This window comes from Colius striatus, chromosome 2, assembly GCF_028858725.1.
Source record: "Colius striatus isolate bColStr4 chromosome 2, bColStr4.1.hap1, whole genome shotgun sequence".
NCBI lineage: Eukaryota > Metazoa > Chordata > Aves > Coliiformes > Coliidae > Colius > Colius striatus.
Genome location: NC_084760.1, coordinates 58,080,900 through 58,105,199, shown reverse-complemented (window position 1 = coordinate 58,105,199; position 24,300 = coordinate 58,080,900). Strand labels below are relative to the sequence as shown.

Here is a 24,300-nt window from a genome sequence, read left to right as displayed (position 1 = left end):
ATTTGTTCCTCTTCACCGGTATGCACTGAGATTACGTGCGATTGTCTCATTAGCAGTAATCTTTAGCTCATTCAATGAAGAGGGTGATTATACTCTGGGGTGTCTCTTAAAGAATCAGTTATTAATAAAGAGGTCTCTTGGCAGTAAGACCCTTACTGGATTTGCAGAAAGTTGAGACTCATTGGCAAACAATACAAAAGACCTCAGGAAGAGAAAGAATCCCTTTTTGATGAAAGAAATTGAGCTCTACTCTCAAAAACCTGGATTCTCTGGAAATTTCAGCACAATTCTAGGTAGGTCTTATTAAACTAGATATTTCACAAGTGACCATTGATGGTACTTAATCTGGGCCTTTGCACTGAGGTCCCAGGGCACAACTTACAGAATTGCTCATTTTTCTCAGCTACAACTGCAGTCAATGGAAACTTCACCCTGCAAAGTATTTAGGAATAGTAGCACTGTTGTGTTTGGCTGATGGCATAAGGAGGTAACTTTATGGGGGAAAATTATGTGACTTATTAGACCCACTGGCACACCTGGAAAAAAAAAAAGCGTAAGCAAAAACTGTAGAGCATACAGGCCCATGACCCATGCTGAGAATGAAGGCCTCTGTCTGCAGAACAGCTCTCGAACTGTGTGCAGCTCGCCAGGCCATGCAAGAGGCATGGCTCAGCCCGTGCAAGAGGTGAAGGAGGTGTATGCTGGGGAAAAAGGAGTTATTGACAAGGAAGACTTGTAATTTTGCTTTAGCATGTTTAATACACTATTGATATGGTTAGTTACGTGCCTGCATGGCTGGCAAATGTGAAAATGATGCATAGTTATCTACTTTGGCATATGGAAGGAAATGGCAGGCAATAAGCAGTTTAGCATCAAATTCAGCTATTAATTACTAAGATGTCTAAGCAAAGAATGCGGTTCAATTCTAAGCTTGATAACTTTTCCTGAATTCATTTACTGTTTTATTGTCTTTAACAATACAAAAAATTCCTATGGTGATTGCTAATGGAAACTTGCCTTTCACTTGAACTACTTGTGCGTATTCTAAGTGTATTTAAATGAATCCTTTGGCTCTATCTGTGCCACACTGATTTCTGCCAATGTCCTCCCTGAATCTCCAGTTTCAAGCTAGTTTTCTTTCTTCTCTTTTTCAACTGGTATTCAGACTGTTGCCTTTTTCTCAGCTGTCTCTGAACTTTCATAGTCCTTGGCAGAGTGCCCAGCAGTGCTTGTCCTCACCAAATACTGTTTGTATGCTTTTAAAGTGACACTTGCTTGAGAAAAAGGGAAAACTAGTATCAAAACAAATGGTAAGATCAATATAGGCATAGCTAGAATGTTAGATCTTGAGCCTATAGATCTTGATGATATATTTGTGGTAATCATTGAAATCCTCTTAATTTTTGTAATCCTTGCTGGAAAAGTGTGACTTCAATTTATTTCCCATTTATCTAGAGAAAGTTTGATGTCTTAGCAAGTTGTGTTTATATAGGGAAACTCTAGGCAATGGGGAGAGACAAATTTTTTTTTTTAGGTTACTTGTTGAGCTCTTTATTAATTGCAACATTTGAGTTGTTTGTAATCAATTCAAATGAAGTGTGTGTCATTTTCTCCTAGTTTCTATAGAGACATCATTTGCATATCTAAATAAGTTGTTGAAGGCATCTGAGATCTCCGCGGTGTGCACAAAAGACAGCATCTGCATACTTAGGGGCCCAAACTGTAAGGCTCTGCCCAGCCCTCCCTTGGGATTCCCCACAGCTCTCTGACTTCAGGGAGTCCCTAGACCCTCTAACACCCTGATGTGACCAGTGCTAGCTTTTCATTGACGTTTTTCAAAGAGAGTGTTCTCCATCCTTTTCTAGACCCTTTTCTCCTCCTGGAAGAAAAGAATGGATGTGTGTTTCAGCTGACCCTTTGTTCCAGCCACATGCATTGCCTTTCCACCTGGAAAGTGCATCAGTGTGTTGCAACTTATTACTGGAAGAAGTGAGGAAGCTTGAGAATACAGGATATCCTCTAGAAATGAAGGAAACACCACATGGCTTTTGCTTTCCCAAGTAAACAAAAATGCGCTTGCAGTCCCGATCTAGACAAGGTTCTGGGTTTTATAGACCGCTTCTGGATATTACGGACAATGTAATAATTTCTTGCAGTTTCTATCTAGAGGATAGCTGCAAATGACAGTAGATGGATTTCTCTTCTTTGTGTTTTGAATTGAATTCCTAGAAAAAAACTACTTTTACGTTACAAGAACATCTCAACTTCTGTGCAACGTGAGGGTGCTGCTGGTTTTCTGCAAGCTGTATTTGCATGTCACACCAAAAAATGCCATTATTTCCATGTTAGGCAGAGATGCTCTCTCATAGGGTAGAGATGACCATGCGTTGTATCTACCCCTGTGTTTTCCAGGCTTCTGAGGTCAACCAGGTTATATTCCAAGTGCCTGTGCAGCAGCTAGTCCACCACTACTGCACTGGGCTGGAGACATTGTCCCAACTATTTGAACTTGATCACCAGCAGAGTTCAACTGTGAGTTCTGGATTAATGTTCAAGCAGCAGAGGAAATTTTTAGGAATCTTTAGGAAAGATCAGCAGTGTTTCAAGCAGTGTGGAATATAAGCAGCTGTGAACATAGAGAGATAAGCTTAGTCTTACTTTATAGTACCAGGATTTTAATTGATTTCTGTGACATGATAGCTATCCTTATGCTTGCATGAATTTTTATGTATGTTTCTTACCTCCTCTTATTTTTAATTATGTACTGATACAGGGTTGGTTGGTTTTTTTTAAAGTTAAATTTTCCTTAATTGAAGTTCAAGGCTTTTTTTCTCCAAGGTAGAAAGAAGTGAGGATGTGTGCATATATGTGAAAATATTACCTGTTAAAAAATTACTTTAATGTGCAAAAGATAAGAACCTACCTTAAATATTGGGTGGGTTTTATTACTTGGGCAAACTTTTTCTTGCAGCAGCAATGATTTGGTTTGCATTGTAATGGCTCCATGTTTACAACAGGAACTCAAAGAGATAATCTTAGAGACATTGACAATTGCATCAAAAGTTTAAGAGTAGTTTAGGCTGCTGATCTCAAAAATATGCATGTACAACACCATTTTCTCCCGTCTCCTGCAATTTCCAGGAAAGCTATGCTACACGTTCCAGTAAGTTCTTTCATTTTCCTTATTTCACTTTCCCCAGACTCGCTCTAGCTGGACACAGTTTGCTAGTGACAAGGTGGCTTCAGAGGCAGGCAGAGTAGGAAGCTGTGTAAAATGTCTGAAAACCTGGTATGGTTGCGGATTTACAGTTTTCGTTTCCACCTCTGTTTCAGCTACTGCCCAAGGCTTAGAACATGAGTTGTGTTAATGAGAGGAACCTTGGCTTACCTCCAGCTCTTGTCCTTTCTCGCACCTATGTAGGTCATGGTCTGCTTTTCCATGTTCATTTTTTTTATTACCATGAGGAGGCAGAATGGAGCTGTTTGGGCTGGTGGATGCATGTTTCAAGTCAGTGTGCTCTATGAGGGCCAAGGGGACTCGCTCTGAAGTGTAAGGGAGGTGTTCTCATCAGAGATAGCCTCCAAGGACAGGGCAAGTTGTATTCCTTGGAGAAGAGCAAAATTCAATTTTGCCTGCAGTTCTGCAGTGTCTTGAAGCAGCCTCTACCAAACAATACTGGTAGGTTCTGTAGAAGTACTAGAGAAGATGGAGTGAGTTCAGTGCCAAAGCTGTGATGATTTGCACGTTGTGGACACATGTCTTAATTTTTTAATGGATTCCTTATCTTTAGATGTTTAGAACATTCATTAACCTGAGGGATACCTGGGCAGTTTCCATAGTAAGCCAGGTTGTAGTGTTGTTCCCTCCACATCCCAACCTGCCATCTTCTTCCCTTCTCCCCAGGGTCTTCATGCCAGCCATTCTTGCTGCTGCCAAACAATGCCCCTACTTCCACTGGTAACCCCCCTGTCAGGGACAGGCTGGGGAGATGCCCAGCCTGCTCATCTTGCCAAGCTGCTGCAAAATCTGGCCTCATGTATAACTGTATTGACTGTATGACTGTTTCCTTGTAGCAGACATAAATGTTCATAGAATCATGTTGACTTAGTTCTGCCTGAGCACCAGCCTAGCATTTGTGAATGCTATTAAAAAGTTTTTAGATGTCAAGTAAACATATATAATTAAATAAGTGATTCAACAAGTATAATTAACAGATGGCAGGATCAATTATATATTCATATTTCAGGCCAACAACATTTGGTAGATATAATTACTTTACAGGTGTTAACTGCCCTTTATTGTGGAGCGAGATGTCTCTAAACACTAAAGGTACTCTGCAAAGTGACTTGTGGTTATAAACTTACAAGAAGGTTAAGAGCTCTCCTTTTGCATGTGATGTTTAAAAGCTGAATTGAGCTCCTCAGTTAGATACTAAACCTAAGAAAGTGGAGGGGAAGAGATGAGCAGGTGTTACATAATCCAGTTTCTGGAAAAAGCCACTGAACAATGGATTTAAGATCCACTTCGACATTTGAGAGATGTAAATTCCAAATAGGCATTTGGGGAGGAAGAGACAGCTGGTAGGAAAACTTCTTTGATTTTTTTTCAAAACTACTTTTTTTTCATATGTAGAAGAGTAAGTTGCATGTAATTTGGATTAGATTCTAGTACAGATTGTGATGACTTGTGGCCAGAAGAGCAAAAATGAATAAGTAGGTTGCAAGTTTATACTTATTTTGTAACTGATCTGTCTTTGTAATAGAACCAAAAAAGTGTTAGTTTACTGTAAGCTTTACATAATAAAATTTGCAAAAAAATGGAAAGTTGCATATAAAAAACATTTACAGAAGCAATAAATTGTATTTCTTAAGGTTCTTTGTTTCATGGACTACGTTGAAGATTTGCATTAAACAAAAATAAATTAAAGAAACTTATGGAAAATTAAACACTTCATTGGCAGATAAATAGGAATTTAACAGAATTTTACCATTTCCACAGATGGAGGGGATAATATATGCGATCAAGAACAAAGGCTGATCCTTAATTTTAACCTGTCTTGAAATTTGATACCTAGCACTATCAAAACCTAAGATTTATTTCAATATTATCATTTCAGCCTTGTTTGATTTTTGATTAAGGCAATGAGGCTTGTAGCCTAATTTGTTTCTGTTTCACCTCAAAGATTGCTGTTTATTAAACAATTTAGGCAACTTTAATAGTAGCTTATGGGACCACACTTAATATGACCACATTGAAAGTCATATGTTTATACACAGTGTCTCACCTTGTGTTGATGCTGGTCATTGTTTTCAGCTGTGTTTGTCAGGAGACACAGCAGTAGTTCCCCTCAAGATGCTAGAAGATGTGTGTTAGAGGAGGCGGAGCACAAATAGTGTTGAAGGGAAGAAGGAAACGAGTCTGGGAAGTTTTCTCTGATACGAGCTGAAATGCAGTGGGAAACCTTAATGTTTATAAGCACTACCAACTGAATGTTGTAGCACAGGTTACATACATATGTGCAGTATGAAAGCCTGCTGCAATGCTTCCAAGAATTGGGAGGGCCTGGGTGATGTGCAGCACTCAAGCTATGGTCTGGGCTGCCTGCACTAGGCATAGTATGGATTGCATGGCCATAGTCATGCTGGTCTCGGTGGGTACTTCAGTCTCAAGACATGGGGCATAAATAGATCTTTCTAATCATTAAAATGTTTATCTCTTTTGTAAGCTTTCCTGTAGTAAAAATGTCACATACATTATTCTTGTTATGCAAAATTGCAGCAAATGGCGAAAGGTCAACAGTAGCTGTCAAGATTATCAGAGAGTAATTGTGGCAGCTTCATAGCATATCAAATATGAAGGCTTATATTTAATAAGTGATCACGTGGAGTATCTGGAAAGTAATGCAAATGAGTAACAAATGCTATGGGAAAGGAATGTAAGAGGTTTATTTTTTCATTTTGTGGGTTTGTTGCTGTTGCTTGCTCAATCATTTTGAGTCTCTCTATTGCCACAGCAGATGTTTCATCTCCTCCATCTCTGATTATGTATCTTTGACAGTTTTTGAAATCTCTGAACATGCAAGCTGATTATATCTTAGTTTCTTTTATAACCTTAACGTTTTTTTCCAGTTTTTATTCTGACTAAAGAGCATGGAAATGTATCATTTCAGCAAAAAGACCTATACTGAAGTAGTTTTATAACATGACATACTTCCAAACGGAAAGGCTGTCCTGAGCATACAGAATTAGATCTTCTTGGAACAATTTTGACAAATGCTGTTTGACTTACCAGTTGTGCAGTGGAGGCAAACAGAATTGTTGATACTTCGCTATTTTCTTACAGAAATGTCATCTATATAGAAAAAAAATATGCTATGGACTTGATCCTGTATGGTTGAGGGAAGGGAAGGAATTATGTGCAATGTGCTACAAAACCTGAAAGTGTAGGGTGATATGATAGAAAAAGAAAAACTGAAGAAATTAATTGTAACAAAATATACTAGGTACATTCCAAATTCCAGGAAAAAAACAAAGTTTTCCTCTTCTTCTTTTTTTTATTTTCTGGTAAGAGAGTATGAAATTAAATATTTGTATTTATTTTTAATTTCTTCATTTATCGTCATGAGTGATAATAAACTGTTAAGGGCAGCTGGTTGATTATGCAGTGGCAACACAGTAGAACTAACCAATTAAAGCTTGGTTTAAGCAACTTGGATTGCTCTGTAATTCAGTTCTAAGTGACAATTGTTTCCTATTGTTTTAGCATTGAGTCGATCTGCTGAACCCACTTTCAGGGTTAGAAAGCACTTTACTAAGTTTAAGTATTATGTGTACTGAATGGAGATATTTGTCTTATCTGGACTCTAGTTTTACTTTTTTAATAAATCCAGTAATTTTTAACTTTTTTTATTAAAAAAAAAGAGTTTAGAGATTTCTTGCAATAGACAATATCATTCAGCCTTCTATTTGTTTGGATTTATAGAGCTGGTATTCAGAGACAGAACTGACTAGCAAAACCTAACCAGTTTTAGAAGTATAATATCAGGGCTTTAACAGTGATTTATTAATTCTGGCACTATTGTAGGGAATTTATGAATTTTCTATAATTAATATTTGTATAATTAATTTTTATATTATTTAATATGGATTAATGTCTGTGCTGTCCATTGTTGTTATTAGAAAACTTCTAACATTTGTGAAAAAATCTTTAGACTTTTCTTATCAAAACGTTATTTTTACAAAGTATTATTTTGTTCCATAGGGCAGAGGGGAAGTAGTTCTAATGTTTTCCATATTTACTTAGTTGGCCTGTGTATGGCATACTTGAGAAGGAAGCCAACTACTCTATCTATTTATGTACAAATTTGTGGGTTGATATCACCAGTGAGAAATACAGAAGTGGAGGAGGCATACCAGGACATTTGATAACCATGACGTGAGACAAATCTGTTAAAATGGCTGAAAAATATGGATGGAAATACATACCTTACCTTCACATGGCAAGTAACTGATTCTGAAATGCGATCATTACCGAATGTGATAATAAGTGTTCAATATTCTGAGTATCTTCTAATTATTTGCAGAGGAATTATAAAAGCTGCTCTTTAAAAGTTAGTTGTTTATCAGGATATCAACAGATGAAGTTCAAAGATGGGAAGAAATAAAGTACAAAGAATAGTTTAAAGTACTTGTAAACTGTGTTTATGTATAACGGTAATTCAGGGTTTTCTCTGAGGTTTTTTGTAAGTTTGTAGTGTGCTGTTATTAGAGATTTTGTCTGAATTTACCTGGACTTCAGCTCCTAGGGTAAAGTAGAAAAAGGTGACAACTTGGGGATTTTTTTGACCAATAATTCAATTCAAGACTGTGAAATTTCTCTACTGGAATTCTGTTTTATTTGAGGTTTAGCTAATTCAGCATCTAATGTCTTGACAAAAAAAAAAAAAATCAATTTAACAGCTTGTTTATTGATTTATAGTATTCAACTGCAAGACTAAAGGAAACAGATGAGGAGGTAATCCACTTTTTCACACAGCATAGTCCTAAGACTGTCCAGACTCAAGATGTTTCCTTTCTGTTAGTGCATCTCATTTTCGTGTGGGAGATGGGCAGAGGGAAATGAGAGGCTGTCATCCTGGTTTTTAATTTTGGATGATATTGTGTCCCATCTGTACAAGACAGCTCTTCAGAGATACCTCATTCAGATGGAAGCCTGGGGAAAACACAAAAAGTAAGGGGGGGTGAGGAGAAGGTGGAGAAACGGAAGTATATTAATCCTGATTTTTAAAATGCTTTTCTTACTCTTGTGAAGACTGTAAATAGATTTTGTGACATTTTTCACAGTGAGTGCCTCACTTCTGCATCTCTTGTTTGCAAGTAATACAATACAAAATACCTTAGATTTTTGCCTTCTTGCGGGACACAAGTATCTGGAATTGCTGTATCTGTATTTGGAGTTACTGATATTGTTAGATCAAAGCAAGAGTAGGGAAATATTTTTTCACCTCTTGTAGCAGAATCCAGCACACCTGAGCCTTTAAGATAGAGCATTTTTGGATTATATTAAGGAAGCTGTGGGGCAGACAGAAAAGGAGTGTATAAGGAGAAAGCGAAGTCATAGTGGGTGCATGGAGTCTGCTGGATACCCCAAGTGAGCTGTCAGACACGTCCAGAAAGACCTCAAGCAGTTCTTGTTCTGTGGCACACAAAGACTGTGGTAAAATGGTTTTCTGAACGGAGATTATTTTTGTTTATCAAGATGATTGATAAATATTTGCCTTGCTCTTGTTACTTATTGCTCTATTACTTGCGTAAATTTTTCAATAAAGCTAATTTATTAACAAATTTGGCTGGTTCTTGTGGGATACTGCTGTCAACAAATGTGCTATGCTTTCAGGCTCAGACCAAGTCCAAAAAGATGGAGTTCAGTTTTTACCTAAATCTGTACCTGGACAGATGTATCTAAGAAGATGCATTTTTGTCTTTTAAACACTGTTATGTGGATAATGCCAGAATATAGCATTTTGAAAGGAAAAAAAATCTGATACAGAGGGACAAAAGAAGATTAGCTGAACCCATCTGCTTTTATTTTGGCTCTGTTGATACTTGTTCAGATATTTGAGTTATAGGATTTTGAAAACATGAAAGAAAAGCAAGCAAAACTGACAGAGCAATCCCAGTGGTGTGTCTTCCTGACCAAAAGCTACAGGAGTATTTTAAATGGGCAAGAGGATTAAGTTTCAGAGAGGTGTCTTTACATTTGGCCTCTGACTCTAATTCAGACTGTCCTTGGGCAAACTTTGGTGACTTTCAGCGAGACACTAATCTTTGAGAAAAAAATGTATTATTGTTTTTTGCAGTCAAGCATGGCTATTTTTTTTTTTTTTGTGATGTTTGTATAGAGCTCCCTTTCACGCTACTTTGGTATTCTTTTCTGGTTTTGTTTTATTTTTTCTCTGCAGTTGATAATGTGCATAATTGTCATATTTTAATTCAGACAAATGTGTGTATACATAGTCTTCATTTTGGGCAAAGTAAATTAATAAAGATGTTTGCAGATGAGGGTTTCTGCCCTTCACTTTAGCCTATTGTGTTTACCTTTAATCTTTTACATCTTTTGGTTGCAGAGTGCAATCAAAATTTTGAGCTGTGGAGTGAGAATTTGCAAAGATACACTATATGAGTTTATGACGTTACACTTGTTAGGATTTTGTACTTTAAACAACAAACAGTTATTCCCAACAGTTTGTTGAGATTTAAATTTGAGGAGTCGATTTTGCTTTTTTGTCTTCTTAAAAGTTTGATAGTTTAAAGTAGAAGTAATATGGCTTGCTGACTGTACACAAATGTAAATAAATGCACATATTTGGAAGAAGAGGTACAGAAACCTGAAAGGAATTTTAAGGGAGGCAGATCAGCAGTCAGCAAGGTTTCTTTGAGTATTGCAATGATAAAAACAGAGTAGTAGCTAGGAGGAAAGATGTGATTTTGTGGGTTTAACTGATACTGATGTTCCGCATGCACATCTGGTGTTCATGCTTTCAACACACGGATGAAAATTTGAGAGGAAAGGAGAAAAGTGCCACAAAAGGAGTCATGGCTTAAGATTAGTCTTACAGTAAATACTTAAAGATATTGATTATCTAAATCTATCACAGAGAAGGTGGGAGGTCAATATACAATATGCATGTAAGGGAAAAATAATACCAGGTACAAAAGGCTTCTATACTCTGGAGGAGAAAAAAATATAAGAACCTCAAATTGCTGCATGCTGAGGTCAGGCTCAGTCAAATTAGAAATAAGGCACACTTATTTATCTTTAACACTGAGGCTATTAATCATTGGAACAAATTACTGTGAAAAGTGGTGGGAACAGACAATTGCCATAAATTATAACTCCTTGAGGAATTAGCACTGGATTCAGTTATTGGATTTACCAAAGAGGCATATTACGGAATTCAAATACATTATCTGGAGGAAATTGAACTCAAACAGTAGCACAAGCCACATTAACGCTAGGATATTATCAGCTGTGTGATGCCAAAACATCATCATAATTTTATCCATAGCAATAGCTCCATCATTTGTTTTTACTTCATAACAGAATCATTAAAATGATTTCTCATCCTATTGTCTTTTATCAAGGAATGTTAAGGAAATGGTTGGATTTTCGTACTCAAATATAAATGAGGGTAACACAAATTTTACAACTTCACTTAGCTTTGCAAGGAGTCAGTGTAATTTTGTTGTCAACAGTCTGGTATCTTTTGGCTTTATTACGTGTCCTTCTCAAATGCCAAATGCCGATTTTTACACTCAGGCTTTTAGACTACTGTTTAAACATCACTCTACCTAAAACTCTATTTCCAGCCAGTTCTGTTAAGGACAAAGTTGTTTCATTTGTGGGCTGTTTAATTAAAATTAATTTCTTAATGAGTCTATGCATAACTTCCTCATCCAATATTTTATATTTAGGTAAATTCTAATTGAAGTAGGATCCATTAATCACTATAAAGATAATTAAAACTAACTCAGAGTATTTTGGATTCTTTCTAAGACAGATAACACTTCTCCTGGCATGCTACTCAGTCACAGCCTGATCAAGATAGCTAGACAAGAATGAGAGTTCTGAGCCAGCAACAGCAAAGAAACCAACCAGATATTTCAAATAAATTTCCTTGAGGATTTTTGCATCTAGAAAAACATCTGCATTTAAATGGAGAGTAGCTTAAAAAAATCCTCTACCAAACTCCTCATAAAATGAAGGAAACTTCATTTTGTATGCACTACTCTAATTAGGCAATAGCATTTGTGTCCAAAAGAAGACAAACATTCTGTTGTCCCTTTGGGATGAATGCCTACTGGATGTGTTTCTTGAGGACTATTTCTTGGGAGCCAAACTGCAAGTAGAACGTGGATTACATTCTTTGCTTAGCAATTTCTACAGCTATGGTGACTTTTTCTCTGAAAACATTTATGAGTTGTGCTTGAAATACAACCTATGCTCTCTCTTTTCAGAGTATCTGCCCCTTCTCCTGCAGACAGTGTGTCACTTAGATAAGCCAGTCCTGCAGCCCTGACAGAAATACCTGATGATAGACCTCATTATTAAATAAACTAGTTCAACCTCTCAGTAACTTGATTTAAATACTTAGCTGTGAAAATCATATATTTTATCAGCCTCTTCATTTGCTATATAAAGCCTTCACTCAAAACCAATTCATACAGATTACTCATTTTGTTGTAATGCTGAAAAGAGCACTGCACTACCCTGTGGTACTTATAGCAGTTAGAGACTGAAAGCATAAATTTCATTAATCATACTAGTGATTACAATGGCAGTATGGATCATAAAAATGTAAGGATATTAGCCAGTTTCTTACAAGACTCCTATATGCATGATTTTGTCTAGATGTCAAAACATCGGCTTTCATGCCCAGTACATTCAGATTTAAACTGTAAACCTTTCCCACCTTTCTTTTAATTTCCTTAAGAGACAATGTACTTAGATGTATCACTGCACACTTGTGATGATTCAGTTTTCTTCTTGGGTTCTAGTATAATGTTGGGTAAAGTAAAATCTAACCCAATCCCTCTAAACAAAACACCCAGAAACAAATTTCTAGTAGATCTGTATAGCATCCTAAGGGTATTATGATGCAACTTCAACCCATTTTGTTTAGAGAGATGCCCTTTGCCAACATCTCTGAGAAATGGTGGAAAACATGGAGTAGAGTACAGTAGATCGATCAGTTCTGCTCTCTAGCATCAGATGATTTGCAAAGAGGAGAACTGAATTCTTCTGTTCACTTGCACATATAACTTAAATACTGCAGTTAAAGCAATATTATTTTTCATAGGAAGCAATGTTTTTGATATTCTACAAACTGCAAAGTTGTATGTCAAACAGTGTGAATCAAGGTGAAATCTAAGTGCTTGCAGACTTATCATCTAACGGAGGTCAATACCAGATGCTGTGAATCAAGATGAAAAAAATTCTGAACTTTCTAGGGAGTTGTGGCATACTTTGCTCTTTTATCTTGTTCCAAACAGCAAATAGTTAGAAAACAGATCAAACCTGGAAGTTCCATTTATATCTTCTATATATATGCCCATTGTCCTGAGTGGATTTAGAATCTCCTTCCTTGGAGATTTTCAGAAATAGCCTGGACAGATCCATGAATACTGTGATATAATTGCTTTGTGCAGAAGGTTGGGTTAAATGACCTGCAAAGGTCCCTTCCAAGCTGAATTGTTCTGTGATACTGCAATTCAATCTGTCTTTCAAATATCCAAATCAAAAGCAGCAAGTGGGAACTGCTGGGAAAGGCAAACATGCTTGAGTTTTTTTGTTTGTTGATTTTTTCCTGTGGTTAGCATGTGTTTTTGTTACAGCTAAAATTATATTATAATTTTGCCTAAATATTAAAGTAACAGGTGAATGTCAAAGGCAAAAGCCACCATAACTTTAACATTCAAATCAAAGAGGATGAGAGAACATTATTATAGAAAACCATTATGGAAGATTAAAGCTGACATCACTAGCTGGTATGAAAGGATGTGAATATGAATAGAATGACCACAAAAAGAAGTGCAAAAGTCAGGTATATTTGAAGTGTAAGTGAAAAAATAATTTCATAAACAATCATAGCACTCTTCAACTCTGAGGAAATTTATATTTCCAGACAGTTCTCCTGGTTGTCAATAAATGTTATGAGGTAGTGGATTGAGTGCGGTGACAAGAGGTGATGGTAGTAGTTGATGTGCTCATTTGCTGGTCTTGAAAAGATTAACAGCTAGATGAGGTGTAAAAAATAAATTAGATAAGAGAGAAGCTGGCTCTAAAATTGTCTAACAGACAATCAGGGATATCTTAAAGCCTTTCAGTAGGAAGTTGGAAGGATGGGATTGTTGTTCTTTTTATTCTTAAGTATTTAACACACTCAATTATAAATCGTGTTTAAGTGACATGATGCTGGTGTCCAGCAATTAGCCTGCACTTCCAGATTAATACTATTTTTGCCTGTGTGATCTTGACTAATTGGCTGCCTTTCCTTTTTATATTCTTTTGTGATTGTATGATGACAGTGATTCAGCATGTACAACATCAGCATAAAAAAATAATTTAATGCTCCACTTGCTCAGCAGGCGAGATTGACACTCTCTTGGGTGACTGTTACAGTAGTGCTGCTTGGAGTAGCACACCAGCAGTTGCTTTGCAGTAACAGTGAAGCCACGACAACTATGCTAGTACAATATTTATTTGAAAGTCAAAACGTGGTGGAATTATTGAATATGATGGACAGCTTGAACTAGAGAGATCTCTAGATGGGTATCTAGAATATGAAAACACATAGTAAAAAGTGGTGACTCCTCCTGAAAGTGAAGTAATCCTTTACTTTTGCATGTGAATGAAAACTAGGTGTGTTGGGTTTTTGCACCATCTGTTCTGTATAAAGGAAGATCAGTTGTTCATTAATTAATCATGTTTTAGAAAAAACATCTCCTCTAAAAAGGAGAATAAGTTGGTATCAACAGCATCTAAAATTATTTTTCTTTTGCTGCTGGGTTTACCACCTTTTTCTGGTGTTGTCACTCATCCAGCTTTACCGTTGACTGAAAATACTCTGGGATCATTTTTCAGGAGCCTTTTTGTGCCTTGGAATCGTGGAATAAGCCAAAAGTGTTTGGGGGAAGTTTGCAAGGAGAAAATTATTTCTAAAATAAATTACTTTATTTTACTAGGGGGTGAATTATTTCATATTTTCCAAGTTTCTACTTAGATAGGAAGCTACTTTTGTGAAAACACTAGCTGCGTGAAAGTAAAACAGCAGGGCAATTTCTTCAGAGTATTTGATGCAGCTAAATGTTAAATAGGAATATATTATTTAGATTTCACGGCCTATTTTAGAAAGTACTTCCCCAGTCTTACGGTCCCTCTCTTTGCAAGCAAATCATTTTTGCTTTTGCATTCTTTGTCATAAGGACCTTGTTTCACAATAGAGAAGAGATGCTCATGAGATCGCTTCTACAGAGCCCTGCTCCTTTTGAGCAAAGGCAACTCCAGAAATCAGAGATTTACAGGATTAGGTCCCAGTTCCCAAAATGGCCTTGCAAACCTTCATAAGCAGAGATGGTCATAGGAAATGAAAAAAACTAACTTCTCTGAAAAATAACAACTTTAGATTTTATTTTCTAATGAGTATTTCACAACTATCCCATTAGCAAATTGAAAAGGCGCTTTGCCTGTTTACTCGATAATTATATTTTATTCCTCATAGCTACAACAAGTGACAGTTCAATAGAAATTTAGTTGCTTAAAATGCACAGAAAGGTCTTTGATGTATTAAATGTTTTAAAGTTTTTGTTTCAGATGAGGCTTATCATATGTTATATGATGAATATATAATCACTATACCATATATATGTAGTATGATCTATATTGGTACATACTGATTTTGTGAAAGGGGCAGAGCCAGAAGAAAACGCAGCATAGCGTTCTTACTCAGTTTTACCATACAATCACAGCATTGAAAGCACAGCATTAGAAGGGCGAGCTCATAGGCTGTGGCCCAGATTGAAATTCCAGGCTTTTCTAGTTGCAGAGAGTGGGCTGGAGGGCAGGTGGTTTCAACTGGGGCCCCAGCGGCTACAGGAACTGGGTAGGGAGAAATGAGAATGAAAGCAAATTGGACTTGGAATGTTTCAGTAAGTATACAGATAGAAGATGGATTTTTACATGTGTTTTATCTAGGGAAATGCACATGTGTGTACATATGTGCATGAGTGTGTGTCTATATATGTGTGTTAACACATATATGTAGTTAAAAGTTTTAAGTAAGTATTGTCATTACTGCTTGCAGTTTTTAGTTCTTAGTCATCAGAAGTGAACATGATACTACCTTTTTTACAGCCTCAATCTCTCTTTTGTGCTTACCATTTCTTTATTATGGGCTGTGTTCCACATTTGGTCCCTTCATCTCTTATGGTGATATTTATGCTGCCTGACTTGGAGGACTGCAATTTTTATATGCAAGAGAAAGGAAGTGAGGCTTTAACAATATCCCTAGAAAACTCTTGTTTTGCTTGTTCACGCTACTCCAACTTCATCATTTTGCATAGTACTTGTAACACCCTAAGCTCCCAAATATATTGTTTTGTAAACAAAACCATAAAAAGATGTTTATGGATGTGTATTGGAGAGAAATGAAAAATGTATCATCTAAGCAAACTGGTGGTTTATATTCAAAAAATGTTTGTAAAGGCTTTTTTCATAGTGTTGAATGGTTATGTTCACTGTTAAGGTGGATGAAAGTTGTGTAAACACACACTAAATAGTATTTTAATATATTCATTATAATATGATTATTAATTTTTGCATAATGTCTTCCATTCTGATTTTCATATATCCATGTCACTAACATTTAAGTCAAAGGTTCTAGTTTTCCCTCATTACTATTAATTTTACAATTGGCTTTACACGATTAAACTTCACCATTGCGGTCCTGAACAGATTTCCTAGGAATTTCATAATGTTAGGCTTTCTCTGCATTTGCTGTTGCAGTCTGTTGCTTGTTGACATGCTGATTCATGTTTTACACCACCAGATAGGTTTTGTTCATCTGAAGGAATGAGCTTAAAGAGGTCATGCTAGCTTTTCTTCTCTCCTCCTAAACTATATATCTCCTTTCCATTTAAACCCAGTGTGGGGTGAAGGTGGATTTCCGCAGCTAAGCTGAACTGGCAAAATCAATGGAATATATTATCAAGAGATGTCTAATCTCTAATACAAGACTTCACAGTTATTGATTACATGCTAAGGATGCACAAACTGTTAATCATATATGGAAGCAATAGAATAAACATATTATCAAAAGAGAATGGGCAAATAATTGTCAGTAGTGCAATTACATTAATCTCTTTACTATACCTCTGAAGTAGAGACCAGCTGTAACTTGCATTCAAAAAGATATGTCCTAAAATGTATTAAATATCCCCTTATTGCTATTGAAACTAGTGTGGTACAGCTGATAATCTATGTAATAGTTTGCATGTTTTCTTCGGCTCCCTGGGGTATGTAGTCAATAAGAAATTTGTAAGCTGGTTTAATAAGTCAGTCACTAGATGAAGTGAAAAGACAAAAAGCTCATAGATTTTCATGGAATCGCTTTACAACCTTTATGTGCGGCAAATAAATCTATAACGCTAGTACAGTACAAATATCATTGTTTTATTTATTCTGGCTTCATATATCACATGACAAAGAAATGGCATGCTAATATACACATAGTGAGTTCTTTTTTGTCTTTGCATCCATATTTGTTTTATATTCTGCATATGTTGCACATCTGAGAAAAGAGATGCCCAGTAACCCCTTCGGTTTTCATTGTGGGAATGTGTACCTGTTCATTTTTCATTTTCTATCAGACTGTTGAAATTGCTTCAAGTTGTTATCACTTCTGTCAACTTCATTTGCTTGCTTTTTCTTTGATGTTCGCTATTTTTAATGCATCTAAGTTTAAACAGATTCAGGACCTGAGTTTTCAAATGTCTGACTAAAGTCAGGCCTCTAAATTGCTGACTTGGAACAAGTTTGGAAAAAAAAACCAAAACGAACAAAAAACCAAGTGCCTCAGCTAGACTTTCCAACTTGTATTTTCATACATGACAGGTGTCCTGGTTTTTGTATGCTCTAAGCATGATGAAATGCAGATACTCCAGCACTGGAATATCTGGAATAATAATTTATTCCAATAACATATGAAAAGTCTATACTGATCTAGTTGGTAATAGGATGTTGTGTGGATTTGGACTGTTATATACATAAGTAGGTAGGAGAGGGTTCCTGGTTGAAGATAAGTAGTTCATGAACTATGATTAAGTAGTTGTAAAAGGATTTAGACTAGTGCTGTTAATTGATTTTGCCTTTAACTCTAAGCAGGCCTTTAACTCTGCTTAGAAATGGTAAAAAATCTGCTAGAGTTACAGACAAGAAACTTGAATAGAATTTACAAGGATTATTCTGTAATAAAGAGAGACTGTTTCAAGGAAATTAGACTGAAATGCACGTCATTCCTGAGATGTCTGAATGAAATGAGTTTTCTTGTATTATCATCATATATTATCTATTATTATCATCATATTGTTAAATAATGAAGTTATTGGGAGTTAGTCTGAACTAAATTCCTTTGAATTGGTAGATTAATAATCCTTGAAGCACAAGGGTTTCATCTTAGATATTCTATGAGAGCTCTCCTTACCTAGGGATTTTTGTTAGCTTTCATAACGTAGTTCAGTTATAGGATACTCTTTTGACAGGTGCAGATCACTTACAGAGTACAGAAGTGATCATAGTCCGTGCACATAATTCAGACTTTGGTTTTGTATTGAAATGGATAACTCTAGTCAAGTCCTTTTCAATGAGTGGTACACTTTTATATGTATCAATCATAACCAAGTTTATGATGTCAAGGATCTTTGTATGTACATTAAAAAAAAACTTACGTGATTCATCAAAGTAATAAGCGAGAGTAATGCAACTGAAATGAGCAAGTGAGGAACCTTCTTGCTGAACATTTGATAACTGTTCTCATTTGGGTTGTACTTGGTCCAGTGTTTTTTCATTCATGCCATTCTTCCATGCTGTTATCAGGCATCTTTTTAGAAGAATTTCTTACAGCAGCAGGACTGTAACCTTTTTTTTGAGTTTTGGGAACATTTTGTTTTTGTAGGACCTTGCATGAACCAAGGAAGCAGCAGGAACCATGGTAACATCTTAAAATAGTCTTTTATTTCTCATGTACCAAGGGAAGACCTATCCTGGAAAGGTTAGGAGAAGCCACAGGAGAGAGGCTGATGTCCTCATAGAGCAAAAGTCTGGGGAATTCCAGTGGCTGTTAGACAGAGAATATTTTTGTTTTAAAATGTGAGAGCAAGATAATTAAAAGAACCTCTGTGAGACACACTGTTTTTAAATTCATGGTTACTATCTTAAACCAAATTTACTTCTTTAATAATTGTCACACGTTTGCCTCTGTATGTCAGTTTTTGTTTAATAATAGCACCACATCTCTCTGCAGTTTCTTCAAACGTTATGCAAATGTATGCGTTATCTCACCCTCCAAGTCCAGTTAGTTTTCACCTCCCATGTCACCAGTGAAGGTGACCTGGGTCACTCTTAAACTTGATACGAATTTCAGTCAGAGTGGTTAAGGCAGAAATCTGAGGTCAGTTCCTCAGTGTAATGCTATATCAGAAGGAGTTCAAGGAAGAAGGAAGGAAGGATCTGAGAGCAAACCCAAATTGAAGAATGTGTGTAGACAGTATGTGGTGGTGATTGAGAAGCACCACCTTTGTTTGAAATATTTGTGCATTAAAACTTGTCTGATTGTTTTCCATTCCATGTGAAAAATGTGTGTTCTGTCTGAGGGTCAGAAGATCTAATTATCCCTCCCCTGCCATGTAAATGGAAGTGAAACTGTGTCTTGCAGTCAACATTTAGAATTTCTGAGGAAAGGCAGCAAAAGCCTGCTTTACTAGCCTAATTTTATGGGATTTTTGTTACAGCTTTGAGACATCAGTTTGTCTCTGACAGAATAGTAATACATATTGTCATTAAGAATAAGGTCTGAGGAAATGCATGCTCTCGCTTTGCTACTTGTGCAGCTGTGAAGGCTTTTGTTTTCACTGTCATCGCTGTGTAAGCGAAGATAATCTCAATAGAGAATCTCTGATATTAACCTGTCGTATCACGTGTTGCTTATCAAGCACTAAAGAAATTGAATTTCATTTTATCTGTTATCTGGAGTGTCTTATTAAATCATCCTGCAGTTTAGAGGTAGTATGAGGTCAACAGGTTCTAGCTCTTTTTTTGCCATCTATCTGTGGATTATTAACCTTTGGAGTATTACTAAAGCTATTCTTTGTTTTAACCCATAAAGTTGGGTTAAATCTTTTTGATCCACAAATACAAGTGAGTGCCACATACGTGTAATTCTTTTACTTAATGTGGTTTCTGGATAAGGAGTGAGGACTTAGTAATCTGCATAAGTGTAGAGATCTCTTATTGTTCTGGTTTTTCTGTTCTTTTGATATTCTCCCAATGCGTCTGGTTTTAATTGGTTCAGTGAGAGTAAAAACAATCAGACTGGATAATGGATCTGAGTCAGTGAGGGCTTGATAGTATCCATTTGCCAAACAATGAAGGGGAGGGTGAAGTGGAGAAAGATAACAGAGCTGGGTATTGCCAGGCATTGAGAGCAAAGAGCAGGAAAAGCAGATGGCCATAAGCAGAGGTGAGAGTAGGGCAGAGCATAGAAGCAGCCCATGGGCAGGAAGGGTCCGGCAGAAGGGAGCCTGCCATCAGCAGAGGGACTCGGGGTTCTAAAGGTCAACACTGCCACCACCAGCAAATCCTTCATATGCCTTGTTGTGGTATTTCTGTAGGAAGATGTGACTCTGACAGTCAGGATGTTTATATTTAAGAGCTGGATGCAGTCACAGTATACTGAATTTCTTGCACCAGTGGAAATACTTAATGCTGTAAGCACAAGGAACATCCTCGAGTCTCAAATATACTTTCTGCTAGAGAAAAAGGCTTGAAAAAAAATATTATGAACAACTCCTCCCCCAAAAGTCTTAATTTTAAGTACAAGATTTAATGCAAAAAGTGTACTGTTTTACTCAAATTTGAAGCTCTCAATCAAGAAATCTTTCAAAAGGAATAAGCCAAAGTATTGTTTTTCAAACTACTGTCCTTAGGCTCAGATACTCTCTTAATGCCTGAGCACTGTTACAGTTTTTCAAACTCGTTCTAAGAATATCTGCAAAAAGCTCTTTTAAAGAAGAACTAAAGTTGAGGAGGAGTGGAGTTAGTATTTTGGTGGAAGCATTGTCAAATACAGTGTAAATAAGCTCTCTGAATTGCTGCTACTAACTGATGCTGTCTGGTGCCATAGCACCAACCTGGGAGCCGAGTACCATTCAGTTTTCTTATGGCCATGGCAATAAATCACCTCGTAGCTTCAAACAAGATATTAACCTTTTTGTGTCTATTTCTCCTCACAGAAAAGGATTAATGCCACATACCTATCTCACAGGGGTAACTGGTAGATTAAAATTTGGTAAATATTAAATGCTTTCTGACATTAATATTGAAATTCACACTGATTGATTAAGGATGTAACATATGTTTTGAGAGCACCTTATTTCTTCCCTCTTTGACATCAGGTACCAATTTGACAAAAGTAATTCAATAGAAAAATGAGAAGTCATGGCCTTGAATTGAATGTCCATGTGTTTTGGATAAAAATTCTGGATATGAGTGAAAGAGGAAAAGTGAGAAAACAGCAACTAGGAAGACAAGATGTAAATTGATTTACTGGGATTAGTAGAATTGAAAAAGTATCCAGAGATCAGAAGAGAATAGTACATAAATTGAAATTAAGTCCCAGTACAATTAAGGGTTTCAGTAAAATGCAAATGTTGAAGTGTGATGGGGAAAGAAAAAAAGGCAGATGAGCACTTCTTTTTGCCCACATTGAGAACAAAGTTATTCTTAATGAGAAGCTGAGAATTTTGGGAAGCCTACTCAAAAATTCAATAGTGTTCTATCTGAGAAAAATAATTATTTGAAGATTGTTTTCTTCTGAGGTGTTACAGATGGAGGCTTTGTGGTGTGGTAGTTTAAAACAATTGGTCTTTACCTCTAGAGATCCCCAAGATGAATGTTGCCCAGAAGCATGAGTAAAATTGTGATTTTAAAGCATCGTTTTAGGAGCAGTGGGACAGTTGGCAGAGTTTACCAAAGCTGTTGAGAGACTCTGCAGACTTTAATTACCATCTCAATATTGCAGAAGTTGTTTAATTTCTGCCAAAGAAGGGAATAGTTGTGAGAAAGCGAGATCACACTCTGTCTTTCATTCTTTCCTTTCTGACAGGTGAATAAAGGATGCTTTTCAGTATCTCCTCTGATACTGTGACACGTTTGTAAAATTTGCATAGAATCAGAAAATAATTTTGCTTTAAGAGTAACAAAGCTTTTTTTTTCTTCTCTTTTAAAATTGTCATACTACATACTGTGAATGCAATTTAAGTCTTGTCATGAAAGATGCAAGATTAAAATGGAGTGCGTTTTCTGTTACTGATTAGTTGGCTTCAAACATTAGTAGTTTCAAGCCTCATGGGCAGACAGCATGTATTGTATTAATTTTACAATCTACAATAAATTTTAAATTCAGGTTTAAATTCTGTCTCTAGTGTGAGTGTTTGAAAGCACAACCTAGATCAATAGAATAAAGATGAAATTATTACAATGGGAAGAATCATTCCATTTTAGAAGGAAAAATAAGCTTATAAAGCAAAACTTCCTTGGTGAGGGATATGTTTACTCTTTTTGGCCTCAAACTCTAAATGAGCATATATATAGCTAGAGTTTTACTGTTGTTCACTTGAGAAAAAGGCTGGTATTTTTTTTTTGTCTTTTTGCAGTTCTCTTAGTGACACCTGACTGTCTTCAGGATTTTTTTCTAAAGGCTTGCATTAGCCAAGGAAATACTCATTCTTTGAAGACTCTTACCAGCTCCTTGAGTAGATCTATGATGTTGCTACTTTCTTTTTTTGTTAATGACAGCCTCACACCTGTTGTTGCTAAATCACCAGCCATTATTTATTAAGTTCCTTTTTTCCTCCTCCTTCTCTTCAAGTCTCTTATTTCTCAAGGACCTTTTCAGTGCTTTCAGCTTTAGACATCTATTGTCACAATGTACAATATGTTCAGAAAGCTACCGCCCAGGAACCTGTATTATTGATTTGTATTTTTTTGCCATATATACGATAAATCGGTACTTAAGTGCAAAGGGAACATGCTTGTTCAAAGTATAGAAAGGGAAGGACAGATCATTGAAACAAATAGGCCAAATTTTTAGTCCCTAACACTCATCATTTGCTAGGAATACCTTTATGTTATATTTAGAATTTAGTTGTTTTGATGTTTGAAACTAAATGTTTGCAGTTTGTCTGGCAAACTGCATGCTGAATAGATTACACTGATTCACATTTCCTTCTTTCAATATACCATCTGTGCTTTTGGCTGTTGGTTAGCCTGGTTGGGACTCTCATTTCATAAATGCAGGTTACAAAAAACTGTTATGCCCAGAAAGAGAAATCATATATTTCACATCTTTAAATAGTCTCAACTGTTTTGACCTTACACCAGCAAGGACATGAGGCTAAAGCTGTATCTAGATGAGGCGTTATTTTCTCTGGTGAAGAAGGATCTATTAGCAGGATATAAAGATTCCCTTGGTATATTTCCAGTGAAACTCAAGTATATATAGTCATGGTCATGATTTTCATTATGTAATCATTTTAATTAAGTTCAATGATAAAGGTTAGTCTTGCATGAGGAATGAATGCACTAGAGAGACAATGAAAGACTGGTGACAGCTTGGGGAGCATCATGTACTCTGCTGCTGGAAAAGCATGTGTGGAGAGCAGCTGAGCTTGGGTAACAGGTCAGAGATTTCCAGCTCAGAGCAATGTCCAGGCAAACTTTGGGGGATCCAGAAGAAATGGAATGCAATGGAAATATCCAAGAGCATTTTTGGTAACATTTCTGAGGATTTTTGCTTGAATTAATAGCTTCATTACTAAAATAATAAACATTAATTAAGTATCGGCATCATTTTTTAACTGCTAGCTTAGGTAATTAGTATAATTAGTATACAGTATTGCTTGGTGGCATGATAAATCAGTCTAGTGAATCTTGACTCTTTACCACCATGATATATTATCTAATTTTACATAGATTAAAAAAAAAAAAAAGGGTAAGGAGGAAATCAAGAAGGGAAGGCAGTGGTGACAGCTGGGTGGCCTTTTGGTCACTCTTGCATCTGATGCCTGTATTCTCAATTGTTTTGAATTACTGCAGTGTTAATTAACAATTTTTTTTTCTTGCTGTTGCTAAGTCTTAATCACTGATTGAAACCTGCAAAGAGAGGCTGTAATCAAATGAAGTAAAACAGAGACTGGTACGTTTTTTTTCCATTAGAGTATTTGTACAAAGGATGATACTTCTTCCAGTAGCAAGCCTGTGTTTGTTGCATATCTCCTTTGCTTTCATGTTCCCGGAGGCATCATGTACCAGTTACAGTTCAGTGCAAGGATGAAGATTGCTAACTATGTTTTTCTTCATGTTATTCTGTTTTATAGAGCCTATGAGAACACCAAAAACATTGAAGATTGCTGAGATCCAGGCCAGACACATTGCTGTGGACTGGGAATCTCTTGGGTACAACATCACTCGTTGCCACACTTTCAATGTTACTATATGCTACCACTACTTCTGTGGACATAATGAGAGCAAGGCGGACTGCTTGGACATGGACCCCAAAGCACCCCAGCACGTTGTGGATCACCTGCCTCCCTACACAAATGTCAGCCTTAAAATGATCTTAACCAACCCAGAAGGGAGGAAGGAAAGCGAGGAGACCATTATACAGACAGATGAAGATGGTATGTGTAAATGCTGTTACAGAAATTATATCCTGTCTAGACAGGTGGAAAGAAGTTACTTTGTCTATTACAACATGTATCCCAAAGAATGGAAGTTCTCTTTTATTAATGTATTAATTATCCCTAAATCGGTAGATTTAAAAGTATTATAGCTGTCACCCTGCTTATATACCCCAAACTGTCCACGTAGCACAAATGAAACTCATTCTCTCTTGAAAAAAAAAAGTGGGGTGGCTTCCCAGTCACTGAAAAAATGTGCTAATACAGGTCACAAGAAACACACGGTGG

The 24,300-nt window shown here is 36.4% G+C and overlaps 1 protein-coding gene across 2 annotated transcripts in view; it reads left to right on the top strand.

The window, feature by feature from the left end:
• PTPRK (protein tyrosine phosphatase receptor type K) overlaps positions 1-24,300 on the top strand; it is a 405,248-nt gene that overhangs the window by 287,370 nt on the left and 93,578 nt on the right. For both annotated transcript variants that reach the window (XM_061990648.1, XM_061990647.1), the window contains exon 8: positions 23,710-24,012. In XM_061990648.1, coding sequence (XP_061846632.1) covers positions 23,710-24,012 — 303 coding nt within the window. The remainder of the gene's footprint in view (positions 1-23,709; positions 24,013-24,300) is intronic.